The sequence below is a fragment of the Oncorhynchus mykiss genome, chromosome 6 (assembly GCF_013265735.2).
Source record: "Oncorhynchus mykiss isolate Arlee chromosome 6, USDA_OmykA_1.1, whole genome shotgun sequence".
NCBI lineage: Eukaryota > Metazoa > Chordata > Actinopteri > Salmoniformes > Salmonidae > Oncorhynchus > Oncorhynchus mykiss.
In genome coordinates, this window is record NC_048570.1 from 73,771,064 (window position 1) to 73,797,330 (window position 26,267).

Genomic DNA, 26,267 nt, shown 5'->3' on the forward strand with positions numbered 1-26,267 from the left:
TACTGGACCTCTCCTCCACAGTGTCCTGGTCCTACCCTACCCCTACTACCCTGTCTCCCCTACCCCTTACTGGACCTCTCCTCCACAGTGTCCTGATCCTACCCCTACTACCCCATCTCCCCTACCCCTTACTGGACCTCTCCTCCACAGTGTCCTGGTCCTACCCCTACTACCCCATCTTCCCTACCCCTTACTGGACTTCTCCTCCACAGTGTCCTGATCCTACCCCTACTACCCCATCTTCCCTACCCCTTACTGGACCTCTCCTCCACAGTGTCCTGGTACAACCCTACTACCCTGTCTCCCCTACCCCTTACTGGACCTCTCCTTCACAGTGTCCTGGTCCTACCCTAAGCCTACTACCCCATCCCCCCTACCCTTTACTGGACCTCTCCTCCACAGTGTCCTGGTACAACCCTACTACCCTGTCTCCCCTACCCCTTACTGGACCTCTCCTCCACAGTGTCCTGGTCCTACCCTACCCCTACTACCCCGTCTCCCCTACCCCTTACTGGACCTCTCCTCCACAGTGTCCTGATCCTACCCCTACTACCCCATCTCCCCTACCCCTTACTGGACCTCTCCTCCACAGTGTCCTGGTCCTACCCTACCCCTACTACCCCGTCTCCCCTACCCCTTACTGGAGCTCTCCTCCACAGTGTCCTGATCCTACCCCTACTACCACATCTTCCCTACCCCTTACTGGACCTCTCCTCCACAGTGTCCTTGTCCTACCCCTACTACCCCGTCTTCCCTATCCCTTACTGGACCTCTCCTCCACAGTGTCCTGGTCCTACCCCTACTACCCCATCTCCCCTATCCCTTACTGGACCTCTCCTCCACAGTGTCCTGGTCCTACCCCTACTACCCCGTCCCCCCTACCCCTTACTGGAGCTCTCCTCCACAGTGTCCTGGTCCTACCCTACCCTACCCCTACTACCCCATCTTCCCTACCCCTTACTGGACCTCTCCTCCACAGTGTCCTGATCCTACCCCTACTACCCCATCTCCCCTACCCCTTACTGGACCTCTCCTCCACAGTGTCCTGGTCCTACCCTAGCCCTACTACCCCGTCTCCCCTACCCCTTACTGGACCTCTCCTCCACAGTGTCCTGGTCCTACCCTACCCCTACTACCCCGTCTCCCCTATCCCTTACTGGACCTCTCCTCCACAGTGTCCTGGTCCTACCCCTACTACCCCGTCCCCCCTACCCCTTACTGGAGCTCTCCTCCACAGTGTCCTGGTCCTACCCTACCCTACCCTACCCCTACTACCCCATCTTCCCTACCCCTTACTGGACCGCTCCTCCACAGTGTCCTGATCCTACCCCTACTACCCCATCTCCCCTACCCCTTACTGGACCTCTCCTCCACAGTGTCCTGGTCCTACCCTACCCCTACTACCCCGTCTCCCCTACCCCTTACTGGACCTCTCCTCCACAGTGTCCTGGTCCTACCCTACCCCTACTACCCTGTCTCCCCTACCCCTTACTGGACCTCTCCTCCACAGTGTCCTGATCCTACCCCTACTACCCCATCTCCCCTACCCCTTACTGGACCTCTCCTCCACAGTGTCCTGGTCCTACCCCTACTACCCCATCTTCCCTACCCCTTACTGGACTTCTCCTCCACAGTGTCCTGATCCTACCCCTACTACCCCATCTTCCCTACCCCTTACTGGACCTCTCCTCCACAGTGTCCTGGTACAACCCTACTACCCTGTCTCCCCTACCCCTTACTGGACCTCTCCTTCACAGTGTCCTGGTCCTACCCTACCCCTACTACCCCGTCCCCCCTACCCTTTACTGGACCTCTCCTCCACAGTGTCCTGGTACAACCCTACTACCCTGTCTCCCCTACCCCTTACTGGACCTCTCCTCCACAGTGTCCTGGTCCTACCCTACCCCTACTACCCCGTCTCCCCTACCCCTTACTGGACCTCTCCTCCACAGTGTCCTGATCCTACCCCTACTACCCCGTCTACCCTACCCCTTACTGGACCTCTCCTCCACAGTGTCCTGGTCCTACCCTACCCCTACTACCCCATCCTCCCTACCCCTTACTGGACCTCTCCTCCACAGTGTCCTGGTCCAACCCTACCTTGGGCCCAGCCATAGTGTGTGTCTCTCTAACGCTGTGTCAGTGCGACCAGGTGCTGGAATTGGCCAGGCTTGGCTGAGAGGGGAGCTGTATTGGGATTGGGGGATATTATAAAGTTGCAGATATTTGCATCATTTTTCTAAGTTTTCCTACCATTTAATCTACATTTTCTCATTAGAGAAGCTCAAGCTCTTGATTTGGAAGTCAAGGTCTCTGAATCTTCATAGGGCATTATGGGCACGTATGGAAGGCAATTAACTCTGCCGTTTCCTCTTAGTCTGCTGTGTTCCCACTTATTATGATCCAGTAGGCAGGCATACCATTTTCCTCAAAAATGTGTGTTTTTGTTAATTAATCGCCTAGAGTATTTTGGAGAGAAATCTCCGGCCTCCCTCCATCCACAGAACTGGTTGGTGAATCCATGGCTGAGCTCTGCTCTGGCTGTTTATCTTATGCTGGATCAGCTATAACGATAATCTACGTGAGACTCCTGCTACCCAAACGAGTGGGATGGCTGTCTCAGATAGAAAGGAGTGTATCTATATATAGCACGGTAAGCTGTTTGTGTGGTGAGGAAGTGGGTGCATGGTGGGTGCATGGCGTTTATTGCACGCCTACACGTATCCTTGTTTTCCCGTTGGTGGAGATGAAGCTGGCAGCCAGCAGTTGTAATACAGGATCTGTTAGATTGTCTATCAGAGAGTCAGAGACAGACAGGGTTAGTATAGCAGCTGTCGACTAGGGAGACGACTCCTCAGCGCTGCAGCACAATGTAGGCTAACTAAATCAGTACAGAGGCTGCAGCTGAGAGAGACACTGGATCCACTGACCTTCTTTTCATGGTGAACAGACAGCTAATGTTGTTATGGTGTGGAGTGGGTGGGTGGGGTGGTGGAGCTGAAAGGCAGCAGTGGAAATGGGTGGCGGTGGGTGGGTGGATGGGTGGGTTAGTGGGTGAGTAGGTGGGGATTGGGGAATATCTCCTCTGTGATATCAGAGGGCTTTGCTGGCCTGGGCCGGCTGCCCTGGTGTGTAGGTTTAGTTTCCTTCCTTCTGGCTGAGTGGCTGGGGCTGAGTGGAGTGGAGGGCTCTGCACCGCTCAACTCTATACTCCACTCCACTCTACTCTATACTCTACTCTATACTCCACTCTACTCTACTCTATACTCCACTCTACTCTATACTCCACTCTACTCTACTCTATACTCCACTCTACTCTATACTCCACTCTACTCTACTCTATACTCCGCTCCACTCTACTCTATACTCGGCTCTACTCTGCTCTATGCCTTACTCTACTCTACTCAATACACCCCTCTACTCTTTACTCTGCTCTACTCTGCTCTGCTCTACTCTATACTCTGCTCTACTCTATACTCTACTCTACACTACTCTGTACTCTGCTCTATACTCTGCTCTACACTACTCTGTGCTCTGCTCTACACTATACTCTGCTCTACTCTGCTCTATACCCTGCTCTACTCTGTACTCTGCTCTGCTCTATACTCTGCTCTACTCTACTCTATACACTGCTCTTCTTTGCTATGCTCTACCGTATACTCTGCTCTACTCTATACTCTTCTCTGCTCTATACTTTACTCTATAATCTACTCTACTCTATACACTGCTATACTCTACACTACTGTATACGCAATGCTCTACTCTACACACCACTCTACTATATACTCTACTCTATACACTGCTCTACTCTATACTCTTCTCTGCTCTATACTTTACTCTATAATCTACTCTACTCTATACACTGCTATACTCTACACTACTGTATACTCAATGCTCTACTCTACACACCACTCTACTATATACTCTACTCTATACACTGCTCTACTCTATACTCTACTACAGTTGAAGTCGGAAGTTTACATACACTTAGGTTGGAGTCATCAAAACTCATTTTTCAACCACTCCACACATTTCTTGTTAACAAACTATAGTTTTGGCAAGTTGGTTAGGACATCTACTTTGTGCATGACACAAGTCCTTTTCCCAACAATTGTTTACAGACAGATTATTTCACTTATAATTCATTGTATCACAATTCCAGTGGGTCAGAAGTTTACATACACTAAGTTGACTGTGCCTTTAAACAGCTTGGAAAATTCCAGATAATGGCTTAAGATGCTTCTGATAGGCTAATTGACATCATTTGAGTCAATTGGAGTACCTGTGGATATATTTCAAGGCCTACCTTCAAACTCAGTGCCTCTTTGCTTGACATCATGGAAAAATCAAAAGAAATCAGCCAAGACCACAGAAAATACATTTTAGACCTCCACAAGTCTGGTTCATCTGTACAAAAAATAGTATGCAAGTATAAACACCATGGGACCTCGCAGCCATCATACCGCTCAGGAAGGAGAGGTGTTCTGTCTCCTAGAGATAAAAGTACTTTGGTGCGAAAAGAGAAAATCAATCCCAGAACAACAGCAAAGGACCATGTGAAGATGCTGGAGGAAACAGGTAGAAAAGTATCTATATCCACAGTAAAACAAGTCCTATATCGACATAACCTGAAAGGCCGCTCAGCAAGGAAGAAGCCACTGCTCCAAAACTGCCATAAAAAAGCCAGACTACGGTTTGCAACTGCACATGGGGACAAAGATGGTACTTTTTGGAGAAATGTCCTCTGGTCTGATGAAACAAAAATAGAAATGTTTGGCCATAATGACCATCGTTATGTTTGGAGGAAAAAGGGGGAGGCTCGCAAGCAGAAGAACACCATCCCAACCATGAAGCTCGGGGTTGGCAGCATCATGTTGTGGGGGTGCTTTGCTGCAGGAGGGCCTGGTGCACTTCACAAAATAGATGGCATCATGAGGGAGGGAAATTATGTGGATAAATTGAAGCAACATCAGTCAGGAAGTTAAAGCTTGGTCGCAAATGGGTCTTCCAAATTGACAATGACCCCATGTAAACTTCTGATCCACTGGGAATGTGATGAAATAATTAAAAGCTGAAATAAATCATTCTCTCTACTATTATTCTGACATTTCACATTCTTAAGACAAAGTGGTGATCGTAAATGACATAAAACAGGACATTTTTACTAGGATTAAATGTCAGGAATTGTGAAAAACTGAGTTTAAACTTCCGACTTCAACTGTATATACTCTATGCTCTACTATATACTAAAATCAAATGTTATACTCTGCTCTATACTCTGCTCTACTTTATACGCTGCTCTTTGCTCTGCTCTACTCTTTACTCTGCTCTACTCTACTCTATACTACACCGCTCTACTCTATATTCTACTATATACTCTATACTATGTTCTACTATGTTCTACTCTATACTATGTTCTACTCTATACTCTGTTCTACTATATACACCGCTCTACTCTATACTCTGCTCTACCATATACTCTACACTCTACTCTATACTCAACTCTATTCTCTGTTCTACTCTATACTCTATACTCTCCCTATACTCTGTTATATACTCTGCACTACTCTATACTCTGCTCTACTTTATACTCTGTTCTATACTCTGCTCTGCTCTACTCTATACTCTACTCTATACCCTATACTCTACTCTGTACTCTGCTCTATACTGCTCCACTCTACTTTACTCTACACCATGTTCTATTCTCTACTCTACTCTATATCCTATACTCTGTACTCTGCTCTATACTCTGCTCTACTCTATACCCTATACTCTACTCTGTACTCTGCTCCACTCTACTTTACTCTACACCATGCTCTATTCTCTGCTCTACTCTATACCCTATACTCTACTCTGTACTCTGCTCTATACTGCTCCACTCCACTTTACTCTACACCATGCTCTATTCTCTGCTCTACTCTATACCCTATACTATACTCTGTACTCTGCTCTATTCTGCTCCACTCTACTTTACTCTACACCATGCTCTATACTCTGCTCTACACTATACTCTGCTCTACACTATACACACACATACACACACACACTGGTGCTCATATGGATGTGTGTCTAAGGCTGTCTAATTGGTGCACACAGGAATAGAGGTAATTTATGGAAGGGTTAGCTGAACTCTGTCAGACTACAGGAGCACTCTGTTTTGTTAAAGAGGGATTTAACCTCAGCCGCTCTCCAAGTTACTGCTGCAGAGCTGCTTTTAATTCAAATTAAATGTAATTCTATGAAAAAGGCTCCGCTACCATTGCAGCAATTGGTTAATTCACTTGAGAGGAGAATATTTGCATTTCAGGAGTGTTTGAACAGGGAGTGTTTTTTTTTCAGTTCCCACTGGCATCTGTGTTAAGGTGCGACTGAAGGTCAGGACACTTCACCGTGCAAAGAGAGTCCCCTGTGTGTGTGTGTGTGTGTGTGTTTGGGGGGGGTGCAAGCAGACCAGACTTTAGATCCCCTGCAGATTGAGCGACTGACTCTGGACTCTGGACAGGATCAGCTGTCTGTGCAGTGATGGCTGTCCAGTGTTGTCATGGAGATGGTGGTGTGAGGCTGCACAATAGAAGTTCAGTAGCCTGGTCCCAGATCTGTTTGTGCTCTTGCCAACTCAATTGCTGTCCTTGTTAAGCCAAGCATGACAAGGAGTGACAAGGAGTTGGCGTGATAGCACAAACACAATTGTACATACAGTGAAGACTGAATGGTGCTGGGAAGAACAGTGAGCTAAGCTCCTTCCCTCCCTGGGAGGCTGTTGTGGTTGTGTTGTCCCAGTTAGTCACCCACCCCACAGTGGGAGTCATCCTGTGTTGAATATGGAGCTAATGGTGATGTACCCAATGAGCCATATGAGGATCCATCACATATATTACTGGACAGAGCCAGCGATGTTTCTGGATATACATTCTCTCTGTCTCGCGCTCTCTCGCTTTCGCTCTCTCTCTCTTCACTGTACTGCAGCCTCATCAATCATGGGAACCAGCACAGAGAGAGCGGCAGAGCAACAGTCAGTCTCTGCTGGTTAACAGGCTCACTGAGAGTAGAGCTCTTGGAGACAGAGAGAGTGGGACTCTGATGTTATAGCTGAGGCTGTGGAGAATGGAGAGCATGAACCTCAAGTTCTGGAGGTTAAAAATAAGAGTGTGTGAGCAGTAGGTAGATTCTCTCTCTCTCTCTCTCTCTGCAGGCACATGGTCAGCATTGTCATGTAGTAGTGCAGTGTAGTGCAGTGGAGCAGCAGAGCAGGCTGCAGACATATGCAGGACCACTGATGAATTATTGAACAGTGCCAAGTGGACGTGATGTCGGCATGCATGCAGCGCATACAGAGGACTAGGGAGAGGCATGGGGAGAGAGGGAGAGGCATGGGGAGAGAGGGAGAGGCATGGGGAGAGAGGGAGAGGCATGGAGAGAGAGGGAGAGGCATGGGGAGAGAGGGAGAGGCATGGGGAGAGAGGGAGAGGCATGGGGAGAGAGAGGGAGAGGCATGGAGAGAGAGGGAGAGGCATGGAGAGGGAGAGGCATGGAGAGGGATGGAGAGGCATGGAGAGGGATGGAGAGGCATGGGGAGAGAGGGAGAGGCATGGGGAGAGAGGGAGAGGCATGGGGAGAGAGGGAGAGGCATGGGGAGAAAGAAGGAACGAGCTTGGGTGAGGGAGAGACAGATAGTATGGGAAGGGGTGTGTTTATGTGTGCAACAGAGAAATATGGCGAGAAAATGGTATTTGTATGAAATAATGCAAGTGTGAGAGAGTTGGAGAGTGTGTGGGGTAGGTAGTAAGAAAGAGGGGTTTATTAAGGGAGAGAAAGAGGCAGGGAGAGAAAGAGGCAGGGAGAGAAGGCAGTATATTTCCATCTGCATCGGTGGATTAACTGAAAAAGACAATGCATATTTTAACAGTCAAATAGGTGGCCATGTGCCATGAATCAATACACATACACTGATTTAATTCACTGCCAGATTAGATCCACCCCGTCACAATAATTTGTTTAAAATGGAAAGATGATTCATGCATTGGAACAAACTTAGACTGTTTTATTCATGGTAACCTAGCGGTTAAGAGTGTTGGGCCAGTAACCGAAAGGTCGGTCGTTTGAATCCCTGAGCCTACTAAGTGAAAAATCTGTCGATGTGCCTTTGAGCAAGGCACTTAACCCTAATTGCTCCTGTAAATTTCTCTAGATTAGAGCGTCTGCTAAATGACTCAAATGTAAATGTATTTTTACCTGTGACATCCTGTCCACATGGAGCCAGAGCCAGTCCACTCTGATATAGGACATGCTTTGTATGCTGTTCTCAGCTGTCACTTAACTAGTCCCACAGGAGAGGCCTACAAAACATGCAGAGAAAATGTAATAAAATGTACAGCTTCAAGCTCTGTCTCAACCTACTCTGAGCATCCTGCTCACATTGGAGACAGACAGGCATTCCCAGTCACTGCTTCATTACCAGCCTCTGGAAGATGGCTAATTAGTGTCATTGTTGGAATAGTGGCGACAGAAGTGCCAGTGACATTAGCAGTGTTTTGGTCATGAACACTCCAGATGACCTCTTTTTCCTGTGGCCCTCAGAAACAGTGGAGTGGTTATGTGAGTCCGTATTTACCCTGGCTTTCACAACACACGGGTCAGGATTATGTGTTTACCTCCTGCATGCTGCATAGTAGTGTAGAGGTCAACGAGTTACTGAACAACACAAGTGGATGGAGTGTTTACTCTCTAGAAGACCGAGCCAAAGCCGGATGTTTATCTCACTGCCTTCTCTGCTGTATGTCTCCTCAGTCCTTACTGTACACCATGTTCACTCTCCCTCTTTCTCTCTCCAGTCCTACTTTGTCACTGACTATGATCCCACGATTGAAGACTCGTATACGAAGCAGTGTGTCATTGACGAGAGGGCGGCCCGGCTTGACAGTAAGTATAGACCCTCAGCCTGTAAACAAACAGGAGAAATCTGACCACAACACTAATGTTCATTGAGAAATACCAGCCTTCACAGGAGATTACTGTTCTTATCTTGGAGGGTTTAGTTTTGTACAGTACCTTTTTCAGGAGAGGTGCTACTGTGTGTGTGTGTGTGTGTGTGTGTGTCTAACGTGTTTGCCCCTGTGTTTGTTAGTCCTGGACACGGCCGGACAGGAAGAGTTTGGAGCCATGAGAGAACAATACATGAGGACAGGGGAGGGCTTCCTGCTTGTCTTCTCAGTCACTGACAGAGGAAGGTGAGTGACAACCCAGTCACGTGTCACCCCCACGCTACCTCTCTCTGTCTGCACCAATCTCTGTTTGCGCTTTTCTCTCTCTCACTCTCTCTCTCTGCGCGTCTCTCTATCTGCGCCTATCTTCGTCTGTGCTTCTCTGTCTGTCTCTCTCTTTCTCCCTCTGTCTGCCTGCTCCTCTCTCTCTTCTCATGCTAAACACATACATCTCTCTCACTCACGCTCTTGTTCTCCCACACGTCCGTTCTCGCCAACCTGTGTCATCATTCTTTTGTTCTCCTCTGCTCATATACCTCTCTTTCAACATCCACCTCTTTACAGGCTTTGTTTTTCTGTGTAAAAAACCCTGCATTAAATCACCTGCATGAGAATGAATACATCCCCTCTATATGTGCTGTCCTGTAGTGCTGTGGTCACCCCTCTGGTCCCTGTACAGCAATGTGATGGTGGTGTGTCTCAACCCACCCCTCAGAGTCCCCTCTCTCCGTGCTGTAAACAGTCTTTCCCTCCTCCATTTACGTTAGTCAAGGCTCTCCAGATTTACTATGTGATCGCCAAGCTGCCTGCCGGGGGCCATTCACTAGAACACACTCCTGGGTTTGTGGTTACATTCTGTTTCCCTTTCTCTCTGGGGGATATTTCTATGTATGCCGTTTGGTTCAAACAGTTAGCATGATATTTGTATTACACTAAAAGCCTTTCAAGTCAACGGGGAGCAAAGCTCTGGTTAAAGGGACAGACCTGCTTAGGGCTACCCCTCCCTGGTCAATGGAAGGCAGGCAAGCCAGTGCTGAGGCTGCTCACAAGTTCACCAAGGCTTTACTGCAATACTCATGCAAACATTTCTGGAACATTGAGGCATGCAGTACCACAGGAGTTCATTGACTTCTCTGTCTGCTCTGGAGTACCTCCCTTCACCCACCCTGTCTGATTCCCAAATGATGGCGCTGACTCACTTAGAGTTCTTAGGAAACTATGCAGTATTTTGTTTTCTTATGTATTATATCTTACATTGTTACCCCAGGAAATCTTACGTTTTATTACATACAGAATGATTGGATATAAGAGCAACGTCAACTTACCAGCATTACGACCAGGAATACGATCACCACCCAGGACAATGGATAAAATTCCAGAAGTCGACCCAAAACAACGGCGCCGCAGAAAGGGCAGACGAAGCTTTCAACTGGTCAGACTTCGTAGACGTGCACATCGCCCACCTCTCCCAAGCATACTACTAGCCAATGTCCAGTCTCTTGACAACAAGGTAGACGAAATTCAAGCAACAGTTGCCTTCCAGAGAGACATCAGAGATTGTAACATTCTCTGTTTCACAGAAATATGGCTCTCTCTGCATATGTTATGGGAATCGGTTCAGCCACTGGGCTTCTCCCATGCATCGCACCGACAGAGATAAACCCATCACTGGGAAGAGGAAGGGTGGGGGTGTATGCTTCATGATTAACGTCTCATGGTGTAATCATAACAGCATACAGGAACTTAAGTCATTCTGCTCACCCGACCTAGAATTCCTTACAATCAATTGCAGGCCATTTTACCTACTAAGAGAATTCTTATCAGTTATAGTCACAGCTGTGTACATTCCCCCTCAAGCAGACACCAAGACGGCCATCAAGGAACTTCATTGGACTATATGCAAACTGGAAACCATATATCCTGAGACTGCATTTATTGTAGTTGGGGATTTTAACAAAGCAAATTTGAGAACAAGGCTACTTAAATTCCACCAGCATATTGATTGCACTACACGCATGAGCAAGACCCTCGACCACTGCTACTCTAACTTCCGCAATGCATACAAAGCCCTCCCCCGCCCTCCCTTCTGCAAATCCGACCACGACGCCATCTTGCTCCTACCGTCCTATAGGCAGAAACTCAAACAGGATGTACCAGTGACTAGAACCATTCATCGCTGGTCCGACCAATCGGAAGCCACGCTTCAAGGTTGTTTTGATCACACGGACTGGAATATGTTCCGGTCAGCCTCAGAGAACAACATCGACCTATACGCTGACTCAGTGAGTGCGTTTATAAATAAGTGCATTGGAGATGTTGTACCCGCTGTGACTATTAAAACCTACCCTAACCAGAAACCGTGGATGGATGGCGGCATTTGCGCAAAACTGAAAACGCGATCCACCACATTTAACCATGGAAAAAGGTCTAGGAATATGACTGAATATAAACAGTGTAGTTATTCCCTCTGCAAGGCAATCAAACAAGCGACATGCCAGTACAGGGACAAGGTGGAGTCGCAATTCAACTGCTCAGACACGAGACGTATGTGGCAGGGTCTACAGGAAATCACGGACTACAAAAAGAAAACCAGCCATGTCACGGACACCGATGTCACTATCCCATCTGGACAAAAGGAATACCTATGTAAGAATGCTGTTCATTGACTACAGCTCAGCATTCAACACCATAGTACCCTCCAAGCTCATCATCAAGCTGGAGGCCCTGGGTCTCAACACTGCCCTGTGCAATTGGGTCCTGGACTTTCTGATGGGCCGCCCCCAGGCAGTGAAGGTAGGAAACAACATCTCCATTTTGATAACCCTCAACACTGGGGCCCCACAAGGGTGTGTACTCCTGTACTCCCTGTTCACCCACGACTACGTGGCCATGCACACCACCAACTCAATCATCAAGTTTGCAGATGACACAACAGTAGTGGGCTTGATTACCAACAACGATGAGACAGCCTACAGGGAGGAGGTGAGGGCACTCGGAGTGTGGTGTCAGGAAACAACCTCTCAGTCAATGTCAAAAAAACAAAGGAGATGATCGTGGACTTCAGGAAACAGAAGAGAGAGCAGCCCCCCTATCCACATCGATGGGATAGCAGTGGAGAAGGTGGAAAGTTTTTTTAAGTTCCTAGGCGTACACATCACAGAAAAACTCAGATGGTCCACCCACACATACAGTGTGGTGAAGAAGGCACAACAGCGCCTCTTCAACCTCAGGAGTCTGACGAAATTTGAGGTCAGTACAGGTGCATCAAAGCTGGGATCTAGAGACTCAAAAACAGCATCTATTTCAAGGCCATCAGACTGCTAAACAGCAATCACTAAATCAGAGAGGCTGCTGCCTACTTTGAGACACAATCACTGGTCACTTTAATAAATGGATCACTAGTTTCTTTATACAATGCCACTCTCAATAATGCCACTCTAAATAATGTTTACATATCTTACATTACTCATACGGTATACTGTGTTTATACCATCTATTGCTCCTTGTCTATGCTGCTCGGGCCATCGCTCATCCATATACTTATATGTACATATTTTCATTCACCCCTTTAGATTTGTGTGTATTAGGTTGTTGTTGGGGAATAGTTTGATTACTTGTTAGATATTACTGCACTGTCGGAACTAGAAGCACAAGCATTTCACTACACTCGCATTAACATCTGCTAACCATGTGCATGTGACAAATAAGATTTGATTTGATTTTTATAGAGACGCCAATCCCATCTGCCTGGGTACTGTGGGGGAAGGGAGGGCAAGGGGGGTCATGTTTGTGGCTGTGGGACAACATTCCTGGGAGGTCCACAGAGGCACCAGCTTTATCTTTATGTCTGAGCTTTACTGGGGGCATCGAGTGATGCTGTGTGCTTTATGTTTCACAGCTTTGAAGAAATCTACAAATTTCAAAGACAGATCCTCAGAGTCAAAGACCGGGATGAATTTCCCATGATCCTTGTAGGCAATAAAGCAGACCTGGAGCTTCAGAGACAGGTGAGTAGCAGTCATCCTAATGGCCCAGAGGCCTCAGCTCAAATATACATACATGTTAGGGGGATGTGAGGAAAGTAAATATAAAGCAACAAGCTTTAAAAATGTGTCATTTCTAATTTATATTTTTTAATGTGAAAATGGATAGTGGTGATGGTGGCTGGAGCTATTTGGGTAGACAAAGAGGGAGTGAGAAAAAGAGAGAAAGAGAAGATGACCAACAAAAACATTGTGGGACAGAGGAAAAGAGGAGGGAGGGAGGGTATGAAAAGGAGAGGGCTCATTCCGTGGCCTTCATTGGCTTTCAGCTGCAGTTCACTTTCCCACATGACTCCACACTGTCACCTGCTGGAATAAAACACATTCTCTCTTCTGATCAAATATAAATGCATTTATCACATCAATTACTGTTATAATGATTTTTATTGACTGAATATAATGTGGGGCCTCTGTTAAAATTGATAACTCAATATGATTCATCCAAATGAATTAGTCTAAATGTGGGCTTTAACAAATTAGTTGAGGAGTATGATTCAATTCTACCCATTACTGGCAACTCAATGGGTTCAGCTGTTTTAGGACGGTAGAATAAATGATTTTGCAATGAGGTCTGGGTCCGTATCCACAAAGTGTCTTAGAGTAGGAGTGCTAATCTAGGATCTGTCCATAAAATCTTATTTATTGTGAACTAAAAGGCAAAACTGATCCTAGATCTGCACTCCTACACAGAGACGCTTTGTGTATACGGGCCCTGGTCTCTAATCTTGTCGTAATAGTTTAAGATGGACCAGAAGCAAAAATATTCTAGCTAAGCACATAGAAATCAGGTGCTATTTGAATGTAAAATGTAATGTGATACATTTGCTATATTGTTTACACATTTCATAGTGACCCACTCTTTTGGATGTGAACCCTCTGACCCATGTTTCTCAACCTCACCAGCAGATGTCACCAGTTTCCGGATTCTTGTGTTTTGTCAATGGTCATGTGTTAGAGGGTGGTTCTCGCTCTCTCTGTGACTGTGCGATAAAATGTATGGGCGCGTTTGTTTTGCATCGCCTGGTGGGCAGAGTTTGATCATTTGAAACCGTTCAATTGGTCCTAAAGTGAAATCTTCACCCAGCTAGGGCACAGGGTGATGCATAATAGCACTTGCTATTTATCTAAGATATATCCCTGTACCTGTTTCGTCCCTTCAGGTGACCCAGGAGGAGGGCCAGCAGCTGGCCAGACAGCTCAAGGTGACATATATGGAGGCCTCAGCCAAAATCCGTATGAATGTAGACCAGGCTTTCCACGAGCTGGTTAGAGTAATCAGGTGGGTGGATTCATTACTGATTGTAGAGTTGGTTCGAGTAATCAGGTGGGTGGATTCATTACTGATTGTAGAGTTGGTTAGAGTAATCATGTGGGTGTATTCATTACTGATTGTAGAGTTGGTTAGAGTAATCAGGTGGGTGGATTCATTACTGATTGTAGAGTTGGTTAGAGTAATCGGGTGGGTGGATTCATTACTGATTGTAGAGTTGGTTAGAGTAATCGGGTGGGTGGATTCATTACTGATTGTAGAGTTAGTTAGAGTAATCAAGTGGGTGGATTCATTACTGACTGTAGAGTTGGTTAGAGTAATCGGGTGGGTGGATTCATTACTGATTGTAGAGTTGGTTAGAGTAATCGGGTGGGTGGATTCATTACTGACTGTAGGTGGCACCACAACCCCACTATACCTCCCTGAATACAGTGGCAATGGGTTGAGGGAAATAAATAGTTTCAGCTTTTGTTCCTTCGCTAGCACTAGTCTGTCTTTCTCAAGTACATTTGAAAGGTGCTTTATGCAATACTTCCACATGGAATGTCACTTTCACATATCCCCTTAGGATCTGGACCATTTGGTACCCTGATCTGAGCTATAATGGCACAAGGCGAGACCCAGATGCAGACACTGGAGGCAGATGGTTTGAATCTTTGATATTTATTAATCAATCCAAAAGGGGTAAACAAGAGAATGGTCATGGACAGGCAAAAGGTCAAAACCAGTTCAAAGTCCCGGAGGTACAGAGTGGCAGGCAGGCTCGAGGTCAGGGCAGGCAGAATCATCAGGCAGGTGGGTACAGAGTTCAGAAAACAGGCAATGGTCAAAACCAGGAGGACTCGCAAAAAGAGGATAGAAGCAGGAGTACAGGAAAACATGCTAGTTGACTTGAAAGACATACAAAACGAACTGGCCCAGAGAGACAGGAAACACAGGGATAAATACACTGGGGGAAACAAGCGACACCTGGAGGGGATGGAGACAATAACGAGGACAGGTGAAACAGATCAGGGTGTGACAAAAGCATGTTTAAAACATAAACGAACCCTAGCTGAAACGAATCCTTGTCCTGCGTGAGTAGTGGGTTCAAGATCTAGGACTAGAGTACCAAGTATTTACGTGGCAGTGTGAGACGCGTGGAACTTTTTTGCCCATGGGGACAAGCTAGCTTGCTAACATCATGTACAACAGTGTTTCCCAACCCTGGTCCTCCAGTACCCCCAACATTACACAGTTTCATTGCAGACCTGGACAAACACACCTCATTCAACTCATTGAGGGCTTGATGATTAGTTAACAAGTTAAATCAGGTGTGCTTGTCCAGGGTTACAATAAAAATGTGGAGGACCAGGGTTGGAAAACAATGATGTAGAATGTGCGTCTTGCTAATTGCACCCTGAAACTGTTATTTTCAGGTCTTGTGAAATCAAAACGTGTTCTGTGGAATTCTCACAAACGCTCCAGAGATCTGAACCAGGGTACCGAATTTCATATGTGAGAATGCCCTAATGTCAATGATATATCTGTAGAAGTAAAGGAATACCATTTCTATGAAGACAACTACAGGATGTGATCCCATCTACACTCAAAGCCAGAACAAAACAATTGTTGCTTGAATGAGTCAGATTATTTTGTTAGAATCCTTCTATCTCTGCTTGCTCATAACGTAATAATGCACTTTCTCCTCACAGGAAATTCCAGGAACAGGAATGCCCGCCCTCGCCAGAACCCACGCGGAAAGAAAAGGACAAGAGTGGCTGCCATTGTGTGATCGTCTGAGTGGGCCTTATCACTGTCAGTCACCCAGCTGCTGTCACCAGTCCCTGCCTCCTGCCTGACATGACATCTTGTATGGATGACTGAGCGCTGCCTTCTCCACGTGCATGACTTCAACAGAGGTTCCTGTGGTAGCAACCAGGAACTGCCCCCGCCCCCAGACTTCACTTCTAGAAGAAACTGACAACGCCAAATGTTAAACTCCTCTTGACCTACAACAATAATCCAATTCATATGAGAAAGTCCTAACACTAAACATTGCCTCTTAAATCAGCTAAACAATATCATTTTTTGTATTCTGAAGGTCTTTTTCTTGCCTTGCAGTGACATTTGTACTTTTTGCCGAGATTGAATGAGGAATATATATATATCCAGAATGTCAATGAGAGGTTTACTAGTTACCAGTTTCTCATCAGAATAGAGAGGTGATCTTATGAAGCTCTGTGTATGTCATGCCATATCCGTTTTTACTTCCATGTGCTCATCCGCTACTGTACATAAGTGACATTTGTTGTGATTTTAAAAGCGCATTTGTAATGACTTATTAAATCGCCACAGTACAGCGTGTAAGGTTGATGAGTTTGGTTTGACTTCTATGAACATAACATGTATACAAGTATGTACACTGTACAGTATAAACCTAGATAGCCCTAAAGTTATTATGACAACTTAACTTTCCAGCGTCGTCAGCGGATCCATTTCTATGTCTATGGATTCTGCACTCATCTCACTGGCCAAATATGGAATGTTTACTGTATTTGCATTGTAAGGTTCATAGACTGTAGGCTTCTAATAACATGATATCAAACCTGTTTTATTTATTTAGTTGTACAACTCTTCTCTGACTCTTACCTGTTGTTGTTGACTAGCTCAGAGTCAGGTTGGCCTAATCAGAATTAAACATTTTAAACTCTTTATATTTTTAATCTTTGACAAGCAGTGCAGAAGAGACCATGGGTAGTATTTATGTACCTCATTGATAATGATGATGTTAATAGCAGACCAGTTTCAGAAATGTTCCTCTCTGACATATCTTTTCAAATCAATCCCTCTCAGTTGGAACATTGATTTTTGTACCATCTATTTGGCTCTCTTTTGGAACGTAGTTATTACTTAAAGTAGACAGAGGTATTGAGCTGTTGAAGCTCACTCATAAACAAACTGTAACTTAATTTCAATGACGTGGTTGTTTGTTACACACTGCCTTCAATTATTCTTGGAGATGTGTTCATGTCCTCCAAGGTTATTGGTGTGACTCTGGGCCAGTTTGGGAGCTGTTTCCATGACTCCCACAGTCACATGGAGGTTACATCATTGCCATTACATCACCTGACCTCTCACCTTTAAAGTTAACATCAAGACAATTCACACATTCTGTTGTCTTGTCATCCTTTTCAATATGATCTGTATTTCTGCTTAATAGAAACCAATGAACTATTGTAGTGTTGTTATATCATGTAATATAAGACAAAAAGAAACATGAAAGTGATTATTTGTTGGACTTGATTAAATGTTTTTACTTTATACTTTTATACAAAAGTATTTTTATATGTTTGTAAGTGAATATGCTCTCACAGCACAGCTGTGTGTATATGTAAAGAGGAATGTATAATTCCCTTAGCTGGTTTTGAACTGAAGAAGACTGTAGGCCTACATTGGTTCTTGACCAACCTGTGGTCCAGAACCTTTCCTCCTCTTGATTTGATTAGTTCTCATTTAGACAAATCTTCCAAGAGTTATTGGTGTTGGTGACACATTTTCCTTGACCATTCCCCACTACCTTGCCCAATGCCTATACTGCAAATGTCAACCAATGTGTTGGTTGAACGCCTCCACTCAGCCCACCTGACCTACTAGCAGGGTGGATCGTGGGTAGGCCGTTCACTCTTCTCTTCACTGTTCTCTAGGTCAATGTTTGGGTCACAGATTCATGTGTTCTGCTCAATGGTGGAGTCTGAAAGTACCACCACCTCTCTTTTGGCAAACTTTATGTACAGTACATTCAATTCATATATATATATTTTTTTTTCACATCCATGCCCCTTGCCCCATGTATAGCTTCTGGTGCTATAATAAAATCTGTCATTCAGTCAACTATAATAGAGAATATTCCTTTTGTTTTTGTTTTTTTGAGAAGTCCTGTATTTGGTGAACTTCATATTTTGTTGACCTTGTATTGTGAAGCGAGGTGGAACAATAACAGTTGTGTTGGCAGATATTGCTTTGAGATTTTTGCTTTGAGAAAATTGATATATCCAATCAAAGAGGAATAAGATGAGAAGATTCCATCATTTTATACCCACTGAACACCTGTTGTCATAATGAGGATGGACCACTGTCTTCACTAATATCATTCCAACATTAACAGAACCTCTGAACTGTCTGTGTGAAAACGGCTGTCTTATTGGTGATGTAACTCATTCTACTATAGCTTATTGTCTTCCAGCTGGATAGATCTGCCTTACAGGAACAAATGTGTTCTTGTATGGAGGGTAAGTGTACCCGTGTGGCTCACTTCTCTCTGGCTGATGGTCATGTTATTCCTGTCGTCTCCATCATCACAGCAGAAATATGGGGTCAGACGCCAGGCAGCACTTCAGTTCTTCACATCTGATTGGCCGTCTCCAGACTGTAGAACACAACTCTGGAGTGGAGATAGCAGGACAGGGCCATGGTTTCCATAGCACCCTGCACAAATGTCTCATAAATCAACAGAGGATCACTGTGTGATTTGGTTTGAAAATAACCCTTGAAGATAATTCCTACTTTTGGCTGTTTGTTCTCGGTGGCCTTGACTCTGAGTCATCTGTGTGGTGTTGCTGGGCTGGAAACAATACAGTGTGTAGTGCACTCAAGTCAAGCACAGTCATTTAAATGCTATTACCATTCTACCTGGCTTTGTCTCCAAATAACCATACAATGTATCATTCTGACTGCTATGGCTGTATACTGGCGAAATCCTTAACGTGATGTGGTGCATGAGTCTGAATGCATAGCCTCTGAACGTCTACTGTGTCGGCTACTGGAAACCAAGATGAGCTGTTGTCCTTTGACTGGTTCTACATTATCTAAAGAATTGTATTGACTGGTTCTACATTATCTAAAGAATTGTATTGACTGGTTCTACATTATCTAAAGAATTGTATTGACTGGTTCTACATTATCTAAAGAATTGTATTGACTGGTTCTACATTATCTAAAGAATTGTATTGACTGGTTCTACATTATCTAAAGAATTGTATTGACTGGGGAACAGATGGCTATGGGAATCCAGTCACATTATGCTTGGACTCATTCATAACAGCTGTAGCAATTTACTGTCACTAAACAAGTCAGAGACAATTTTGTCACTGCAGGCCAGGGCTTCTGTACCTAGAAAGACACAGGGGGCACAAATTTGTCACTGCTGGGCCTCTGTACCCCACAGCTGTCAAATAATTTCTCAGATATAAGCTCTGGTGATATTTGTGGAGTTAGGTTTGATCTGTAATGGCTCCTAAAAAGTCACGAAGAGGACATTATTCTCATCAACTAGATTTCTGCCGGCAGAAATTAAAGCAAGGCTTTGACCAGGCACCATGGCAGCAGTTGGGCTCACGAGACATTTCCTCCTTAATTCTCAGATATATAATGCATGAAAGACTGTCTGGAGATAAATCTCAGTTGGCTATAGACCTCCACTCAACTGCAGTCTTTTGATCAAAATATACAGAGGGAAGGATGAATAACTCCAGTTCTTCTCACCGAAGTATCACGGAACATTCCAGTCTGTTTTTCCCTCAGGGGTTCCTTTGTAGAGATGAACACACAGTGGTCTATACTGCATCTCTCCCACCTGGACACACAACTGCAAACACTGTGCTTATGCACACACATTCATGTGGCTCATTAGAAGGTGTGACACCGACAGTTGTGTGTGTGCTCAGTGGTGTCCGTCAACTATCTTTTGCAGTGATTATCGTCTCCACTACAAATGAAAGGTGAGAGGGTCGGAGAATAACTATACTACAGTTTCTCATTTCAGATTAAGGGAATGGGATATAGAGAAAATAGTGTTGGGAGGGCACAATTCCCTTACGCGCTGTAATGAATTTTCTTTATTCCAGCTCTGTTAAAATACCAGGATATTACCATCTTTTCACTGAGAGTTTAAGCTTGGTGGTAGTCATCTCATACATACTGTATGAGCTTTGTGGTTTCTTCCGAGCTTTTTTAGAGAGAGATGAACTTACCACTATTACCTTATTGCACGTCATCTCCCTCTCTCTCCTGTTCCTTCATTTGTTCTCTCTCACTGTCTACACTAGAGGAAGCCGAGACAGGATATATGTTGGGAAGTGCAGTGCCTCTAAAGTCGTAAAACTGTCAATTGTAAGTATCAATGATGATGGTGGATGATATTCCTTGTCTTTTAACATGGTTCAAACTAGAAAACTCAGAATTGAATAGTAGTGAAAGCCCACACCAACTGGCAACAAAATACACAAATATCATGTTGTTGTAGGTATTTTATGTTTGAGTGACTCTCTTAATGGATTTCTGCATCCCCTTGGTTACCACTTGGTTTCATATCCTCCACCTGTGTTTTGCTGACTCACTCTACTGTTATTCAAAAGCCTAAAATGTGGACACTAATAAGGACAAGGATTTCAATGGCACCCTTTATCACTGCAAATCACCTAATTAAATCAAAGTGAATTCTGTTCCTCGTTCGCCAGCACCATCATCAATCAGCAGTCATGCTGAGTTTCTCTGGAGGGAGTGGGAGATTTCTTTGGAAAGGTTACAAGACATTGTATAATCGTTACATGGCATTGTATAATCTCAACTGCTCACTGGACACAATTTCCCAGCTGGCTCGTGTTTTTTAAAGTCATGACTCAGTGGGCTACTGCACATCCCCAAACTCTCACGGTTTATCTGAGCTGCCTGTCCCAGTTGTCAGGGAGTCAACCCCTTTGTCTATTGAGCTTGGGTCGGATTCACCATGCCTCTGAGGGACCCCTATTGAGACTGCCAAGGTCCACCGCCACCCCCTCATAGCGTCTATCCATTGACGCTGGGGTTTGGCAGGAGAAAGGAAGGGAGGGTGCCCTCTCATCCACACTTCCTAGACGAATCCCTCTCAATGTCCCAATGAAAGAGCTCGCTTTGCATTTGGCTCAAAGTCATAGTCCGGAAGGCAGGCATCCAAACCAGCTGCTTTAGAAAATCTGATGACCATTATATGTGTTTACCTCATTCTTGTCACTGACACAGATTTTTGTGTGAACTTTCAATGTACCTCATAATGAGGGACCCCTTTATTCATCCGCACACTCTCTTTCAATCCTGCTGTGCTGTTAGAAATGTTGAGGAGAATTTCTGCCTGTAATAAAGCCCTTTTGTGGGGAACTACTCATTCTGATTGGCTGCCCAGTTATGTGAAATACATAGATTAAGGCCTAATGAATTTATTTCAATTTAATGATTTCCTTATATGAACTGTAACTCAGTAAAATCTTTGAAATTGTTGCATGTTGCATTTATATTTTTGTTCAGTATAATTATGTTCTAGTTTGAACTATATGACTGATACAAATTCTCAACTGTCAATCTGCTTTTTCAATGCCTTTGCTTAGCGACCTTCAAGGCCAATCCTAAGGGACATTGGCTGTCAGGCATTCATCACATCTCTCTCTCTCTCCCCCTCTGAGCTGTCAAGGAGAGTTTAAGGGATTCAGGGTCAACAGGTTGTATTCAAGGCAATAATAAGCCTATGTGCCAAACACCTCCAGACGCAACACAAAAAGATGAAACCCATGTTTCTGTAACTGGCTTATGTTGTCAATCAGTGTTAATAAATATATTTGATTTTGCTAGAACAGTGTGTGTGTGTGTGTGTGTGTGTGTGTGTGTGTGTGTGTGTGTGTGTGTGTGTGTGTGTGTGTGTGTGTGTGTGTGTGTGTGTGTGTGTGTGTGTGTGTGTGTGTGTGTGTGTGTGTGTGTGTGTGTGTGTGTGTGTGTGTGCGCGTGTGCGCACGTACGTACAGAAGCAGTGATTTCTCTTTGTTATTAAGGCCTTACTTTTGGTCAATGTGGATTTTCTGAAGCAAAGACAGTTATACAGAAGGTATGTCTCCCCAGAATGCATAGGTATACAAGGCCATGAAATAACAACAGATAGCTCTGACCACTTGTATATGCCTGAAAATGATATTTCATTCACAGTGCAACCAGAAAAAAAACATGAATATGTAAGCATGTGTAGGCTATCAATCATGCCCAAGGAGATAGAGCTCAATACTGTCCATTAATAATTAAATAATGATGGTATAAATGGCAGGCCAACAAATGGATTTAATAATTCAAATTACAATGCTACACCTTTCCAACATCATCACCAGATGAGACTAACGGGCGTTACAATCTGGGGGACGCTGTTACAGAGGATGGAGATTTTACATATTTTTTGCTCGTTGTGATGTGAAAATTACGCGATGATGTATTTAATCGAAATACATGGCGACATGGCTGCGTGCGCGCAACCACTGGAGCAACCCATGCATTCGTCAAATTATTTTACAAGCTTGTCAATTTGCGCGCACTGATTTTTCCCTTCTCATTCCAAATGGTATAGCCTATAGAAAGTGAGTCTCTGAATCGATGTGCACCACATCTCAACTCTCATTCGTTCGAGGAGTAAATGCGAGAACTGGTGGGAAATATCGGCGTGGCATCTAAACCCAGGTTTTATTTTCGTGTCACGTTGAACCCTATTTAGCAACACCCCATAGAAGTCATGGAAGGAGTCAGCAGCAACAGGAACATGTCATACAGTCGATGGAGTTATGACAGGTAAGGGCTTATCATTTGCCAACATTTACCTTATTATGCGAGCTGATATCACCAACTTGCCAGCAGAACCTCTCCTTTTTGTTTAGCAGGCTACTATTGTCATATCTAATCAGAAGTTGGTTGTGATTGATTAACCAACCTACAAAACCAATTAAATACAGTAGCCTAGTCTAGACATATGTATAAATAAATTGACATGCGCTGTAATTGGGTGCAATCCTGATATTGATAGAATATGTATCAGACTGTGGCATGACAAATCAATAAGGTGTGTGTGTGTGTGTGTGTGTGTGTGCGTGCGAGCGAAGCAGTGATTTGTCTGTAATACTACAACAATATTGCTTCCAGTCAATGTTGATTTCCTGAAACAAATACAGTGTGAAGGATCCTAGAAGACTGTACATTCTGTAACTTACATTTTCCTGTTTTTATTTTCCTTTTTTAACTCTGGTCAGGTGAAACAGCTTTCAGTGTATTTGAGTTGTAGTAAGCTTTGTCAACACTCGTAGAGTAAGTGGGGAAATAGCTTCTCATTTGATTTCTGCATCCAACAGCTACAGTACAGAGCAATGTTTGCTAGTCTTTATGTTCTGACTATAAGGTCTTTCCTTATTGGTCAGCAGACATGAGCACACACAGTCAGTCAGTAAGCAACATCCCACTGAGCACACACTGGTTATATCAACATTGTTTCCAACGTCATTTCAATTAAATTATGTTCAACCAACATGGAATAGATGTTGAATTGACATCTGTGCACAGGTTCTCATAAGCTCTTACAGTGTGATTTGTATTCTAGACACCGTAACTGTGCTGAGATTGCAGCGAGAGCTTCTGGGTCTCGTACATCTTCATACAATTTCTCTCATCGCTGTGCTGGGGGGAGGGGGGGGGGGGGGAGATTAAGCTGAAGCCTCTCAGCACGTCTCCTAGGCAGTAACACATTCTTGATGTTTAATGTTTTTGTGTTCATGATATACAGTACCAGTCAAAAGTTTGGACACACCTACTCATTCCAGGTTTTTTTTTTCTTTATTTGTACTATTCTCTACATTGTAGAATAATAATGAAGACATCAAAACTATGAAATCACACATGGAAACATGTGGTAACCCAAAAAGTGTAAACCAAATCAAAATTATATTTTATATTTGAGATTCTTCAAAGTAGCTACCCTTTTCCACGATGACAGCTTTGCACACTCTTGGCATTCTCTCAACCAGCTTCATGAGGTAGTCACCTGGAATGCATTTCAATTAACATGTGTGGCTGTTTTTCCTTCACTCTGCAGTCCAACTCATCCCAAACCATCTCAATTGGGTTGAGGTTGGGTGATTGTGGAGGCCAGGTCATCTGATGCAGCACTCCAATTACTCTCCTTGGTCAAATAGCCCTTACACAGCCTGGAGGTGTGACTTTGCACATACACTACTGCCATCTTGTGTCAAAGTCTAAATTGTGCCTGGGCTGGAATAATACATTATGGCCTTTCTCTTGCATTTCAAAGACAATGGTACAAAAAAAGTTTTTTTCCTTTGTATTGTCTTTTACCAAATCTAATGTGTTTATTCTCCTACATTCCTTGAACATTTCCACAAACTTCAAAGTATTTCCTTTCAAATGGTATCAATAAAATGCATATCCTTGCTTCATGACCTGAGCTAAAGGCAGTTAGATTTGGGTATTTCATTTTAGGCGAAAATTGAAAAAAAGGGGCAGATCCTTAAGAGATACTTTAAGACATGAAGGTCAGTCCATGTGGAAAATGTCAAGAACTTTGAAAGTTTCTTCAAGTGCAGTCGCAGAAACCATCAAGCGCGATGATGAAACTGGCTCTCATGAGGACCGCCACAGGAAAGGAAGACCCAGAGTTCCCTCTGCTACAGAGGATAAGTTTATTAGAGTTACCAGCCTCAGATATTGCAGGCCAAATAAAAGCTTCGGAGTTCAAGTAACAGACACATCTCAACATCAACTGTTGAGAGGAGACTGCGTGAATCAGGCCTTCTTGGTCAAATTACTGCTAAGAAACCACTACTAAAGGATACTAATAATAAGAGACTTGCTTGGGCCAAAAAAACACAAGCAATGGACATTAGGCTGATGGAAATCTGTCCTTTGGTCTGATGAGTCCAAATGTGAGATTTTTGGTTCCAACTGCCGTGTCTTTGTGAGACGCAGAGTAGGTGAACCGATGATCTCCACATGTGTGGTTCCCACCATGAAGCATGGAGGAGGAGGAAGTGTGATGGTGTGGGGGTGCTTTGCTGGTGACACGGTCTGTGATTTATTTAGAATTAACCAGCATGGCTACCACAGCATTCTGCAGTGATGTGCCATCTCATCTGGTTTGGGTTTAGTGGGACTATCATTTGTTTTTCAATGGAACAATGACCCAAATCACACCTACAGGCTGTGTAAGGGCTATTTGACCAAGGAGAGTGATTGGAGTGAATCGGATGACCTGGCCTCCACAATCACCCGACCTCAACCCAATTGAGATGGTTTGGGATGAGTTGGACCGCAGAGTGAAGGAAAAGCATCCAACAAGTGCTCAGCATATGTGGGAACTCCTTCAAGGCTGTTGGAAAAGTGTTCCAGGTGAAGCTGGTTGAGAGAATGCCAAGAGTGTGCAAAGGGTGGCTACTTTGAAGAATCTAAAATATATTTTGATTTGTTTAATCCTTTTTTGGTTACATGATTCCATATGTGTTATTTCATAGTTTTGATGTCTTCACTATTATTCTACAATGTAGAAAATAGTACAAAATGTGACAGAGAGATGTAATGGTTTGTTGTGTGGAGAGATGCCAGAAGCCATTCATTACTGTGGTGCTTGATCCATGTTTGATACACTAGTGATGTCTGTATGCAGTACACATGAAATGGCACTCCATCAGACACGTGTCACACAGGTTTGACACTTGCAATACAGTCATAAAAAGGCAGCTGACACAAACAACAAACATCAACATCCACAGTTAATAACCCACTTACAAAGTTAACAGCTGCTTTTGTATGTACAGTAGATTGAATGTGAATTTATTCTGGCTACGATACTATGGGTATGGTATGTTATATGTAAGTAACGATAGCTCCAGCTTCTATGCAGTGCATCTCTCACTGTTAGGGAGAATTTGGTCCCGATTTAAAATGCTTACATTTTTAATTCCAATTTATGAGTTCCCTCTGGCTGGCCTCAGGTTCATTAGAAAATGTTTCTGGGCCGCATGTAGACTCGACGGTGCTGCTATGGTTTGAATATGCTCTACTCATGGACCAGGTGTGTGTTTGTTCAGGCATCGTAATTAGAGGTCGACCGATTATGATTTTTCAACACCGATACCGATTTATTGG

At 44.2% G+C, this 26,267-nt stretch overlaps 2 protein-coding genes across 5 annotated transcripts in view; both read left to right on the plus strand.

The window, feature by feature from the left end:
• Window positions 1-18,180, plus strand: part of rras2 (RAS related 2) — a 44,345-nt gene extending 26,165 nt beyond the window's left edge. Inside the window, exons 1-6 of one of the 2 annotated variants that reach the window (XM_036980937.1) lie at window positions 8,447-8,595; window positions 8,832-8,919; window positions 9,125-9,227; window positions 12,880-12,988; window positions 14,185-14,303; window positions 15,989-18,180. In XM_036980937.1, the coding sequence (XP_036836832.1) occupies window positions 8,551-8,595; window positions 8,832-8,919; window positions 9,125-9,227; window positions 12,880-12,988; window positions 14,185-14,303; window positions 15,989-16,076 (552 nt within the window). In that variant the 5' untranslated portion in view covers window positions 8,447-8,550 and the 3' untranslated portion in view covers window positions 16,077-18,180. Of the gene's footprint in view, window positions 1-8,446; window positions 8,596-8,831; window positions 8,920-9,124; window positions 9,228-12,879; window positions 12,989-14,184; window positions 14,304-15,988 lie in introns of those variants that run through there. The other variant, XM_021607601.2, reaches the window with a different exon arrangement.
• A 4,391-nt stretch (window positions 18,181-22,571) lies between these two features.
• Window positions 22,572-26,267, plus strand: part of tub (TUB bipartite transcription factor) — a 98,144-nt gene continuing 94,448 nt past the window's right edge. For 2 of the 3 annotated variants that reach the window (XM_021607604.2, XM_036980938.1), the window contains exon 1: window positions 22,572-22,910. In XM_021607604.2, coding sequence (XP_021463279.1) covers window positions 22,855-22,910 — 56 coding nt within the window. In that variant the 5' untranslated portion in view covers window positions 22,572-22,854. The remainder of the gene's footprint in view (window positions 22,911-26,267) is intronic. The other variant, XM_021607606.2, reaches the window with a different exon arrangement.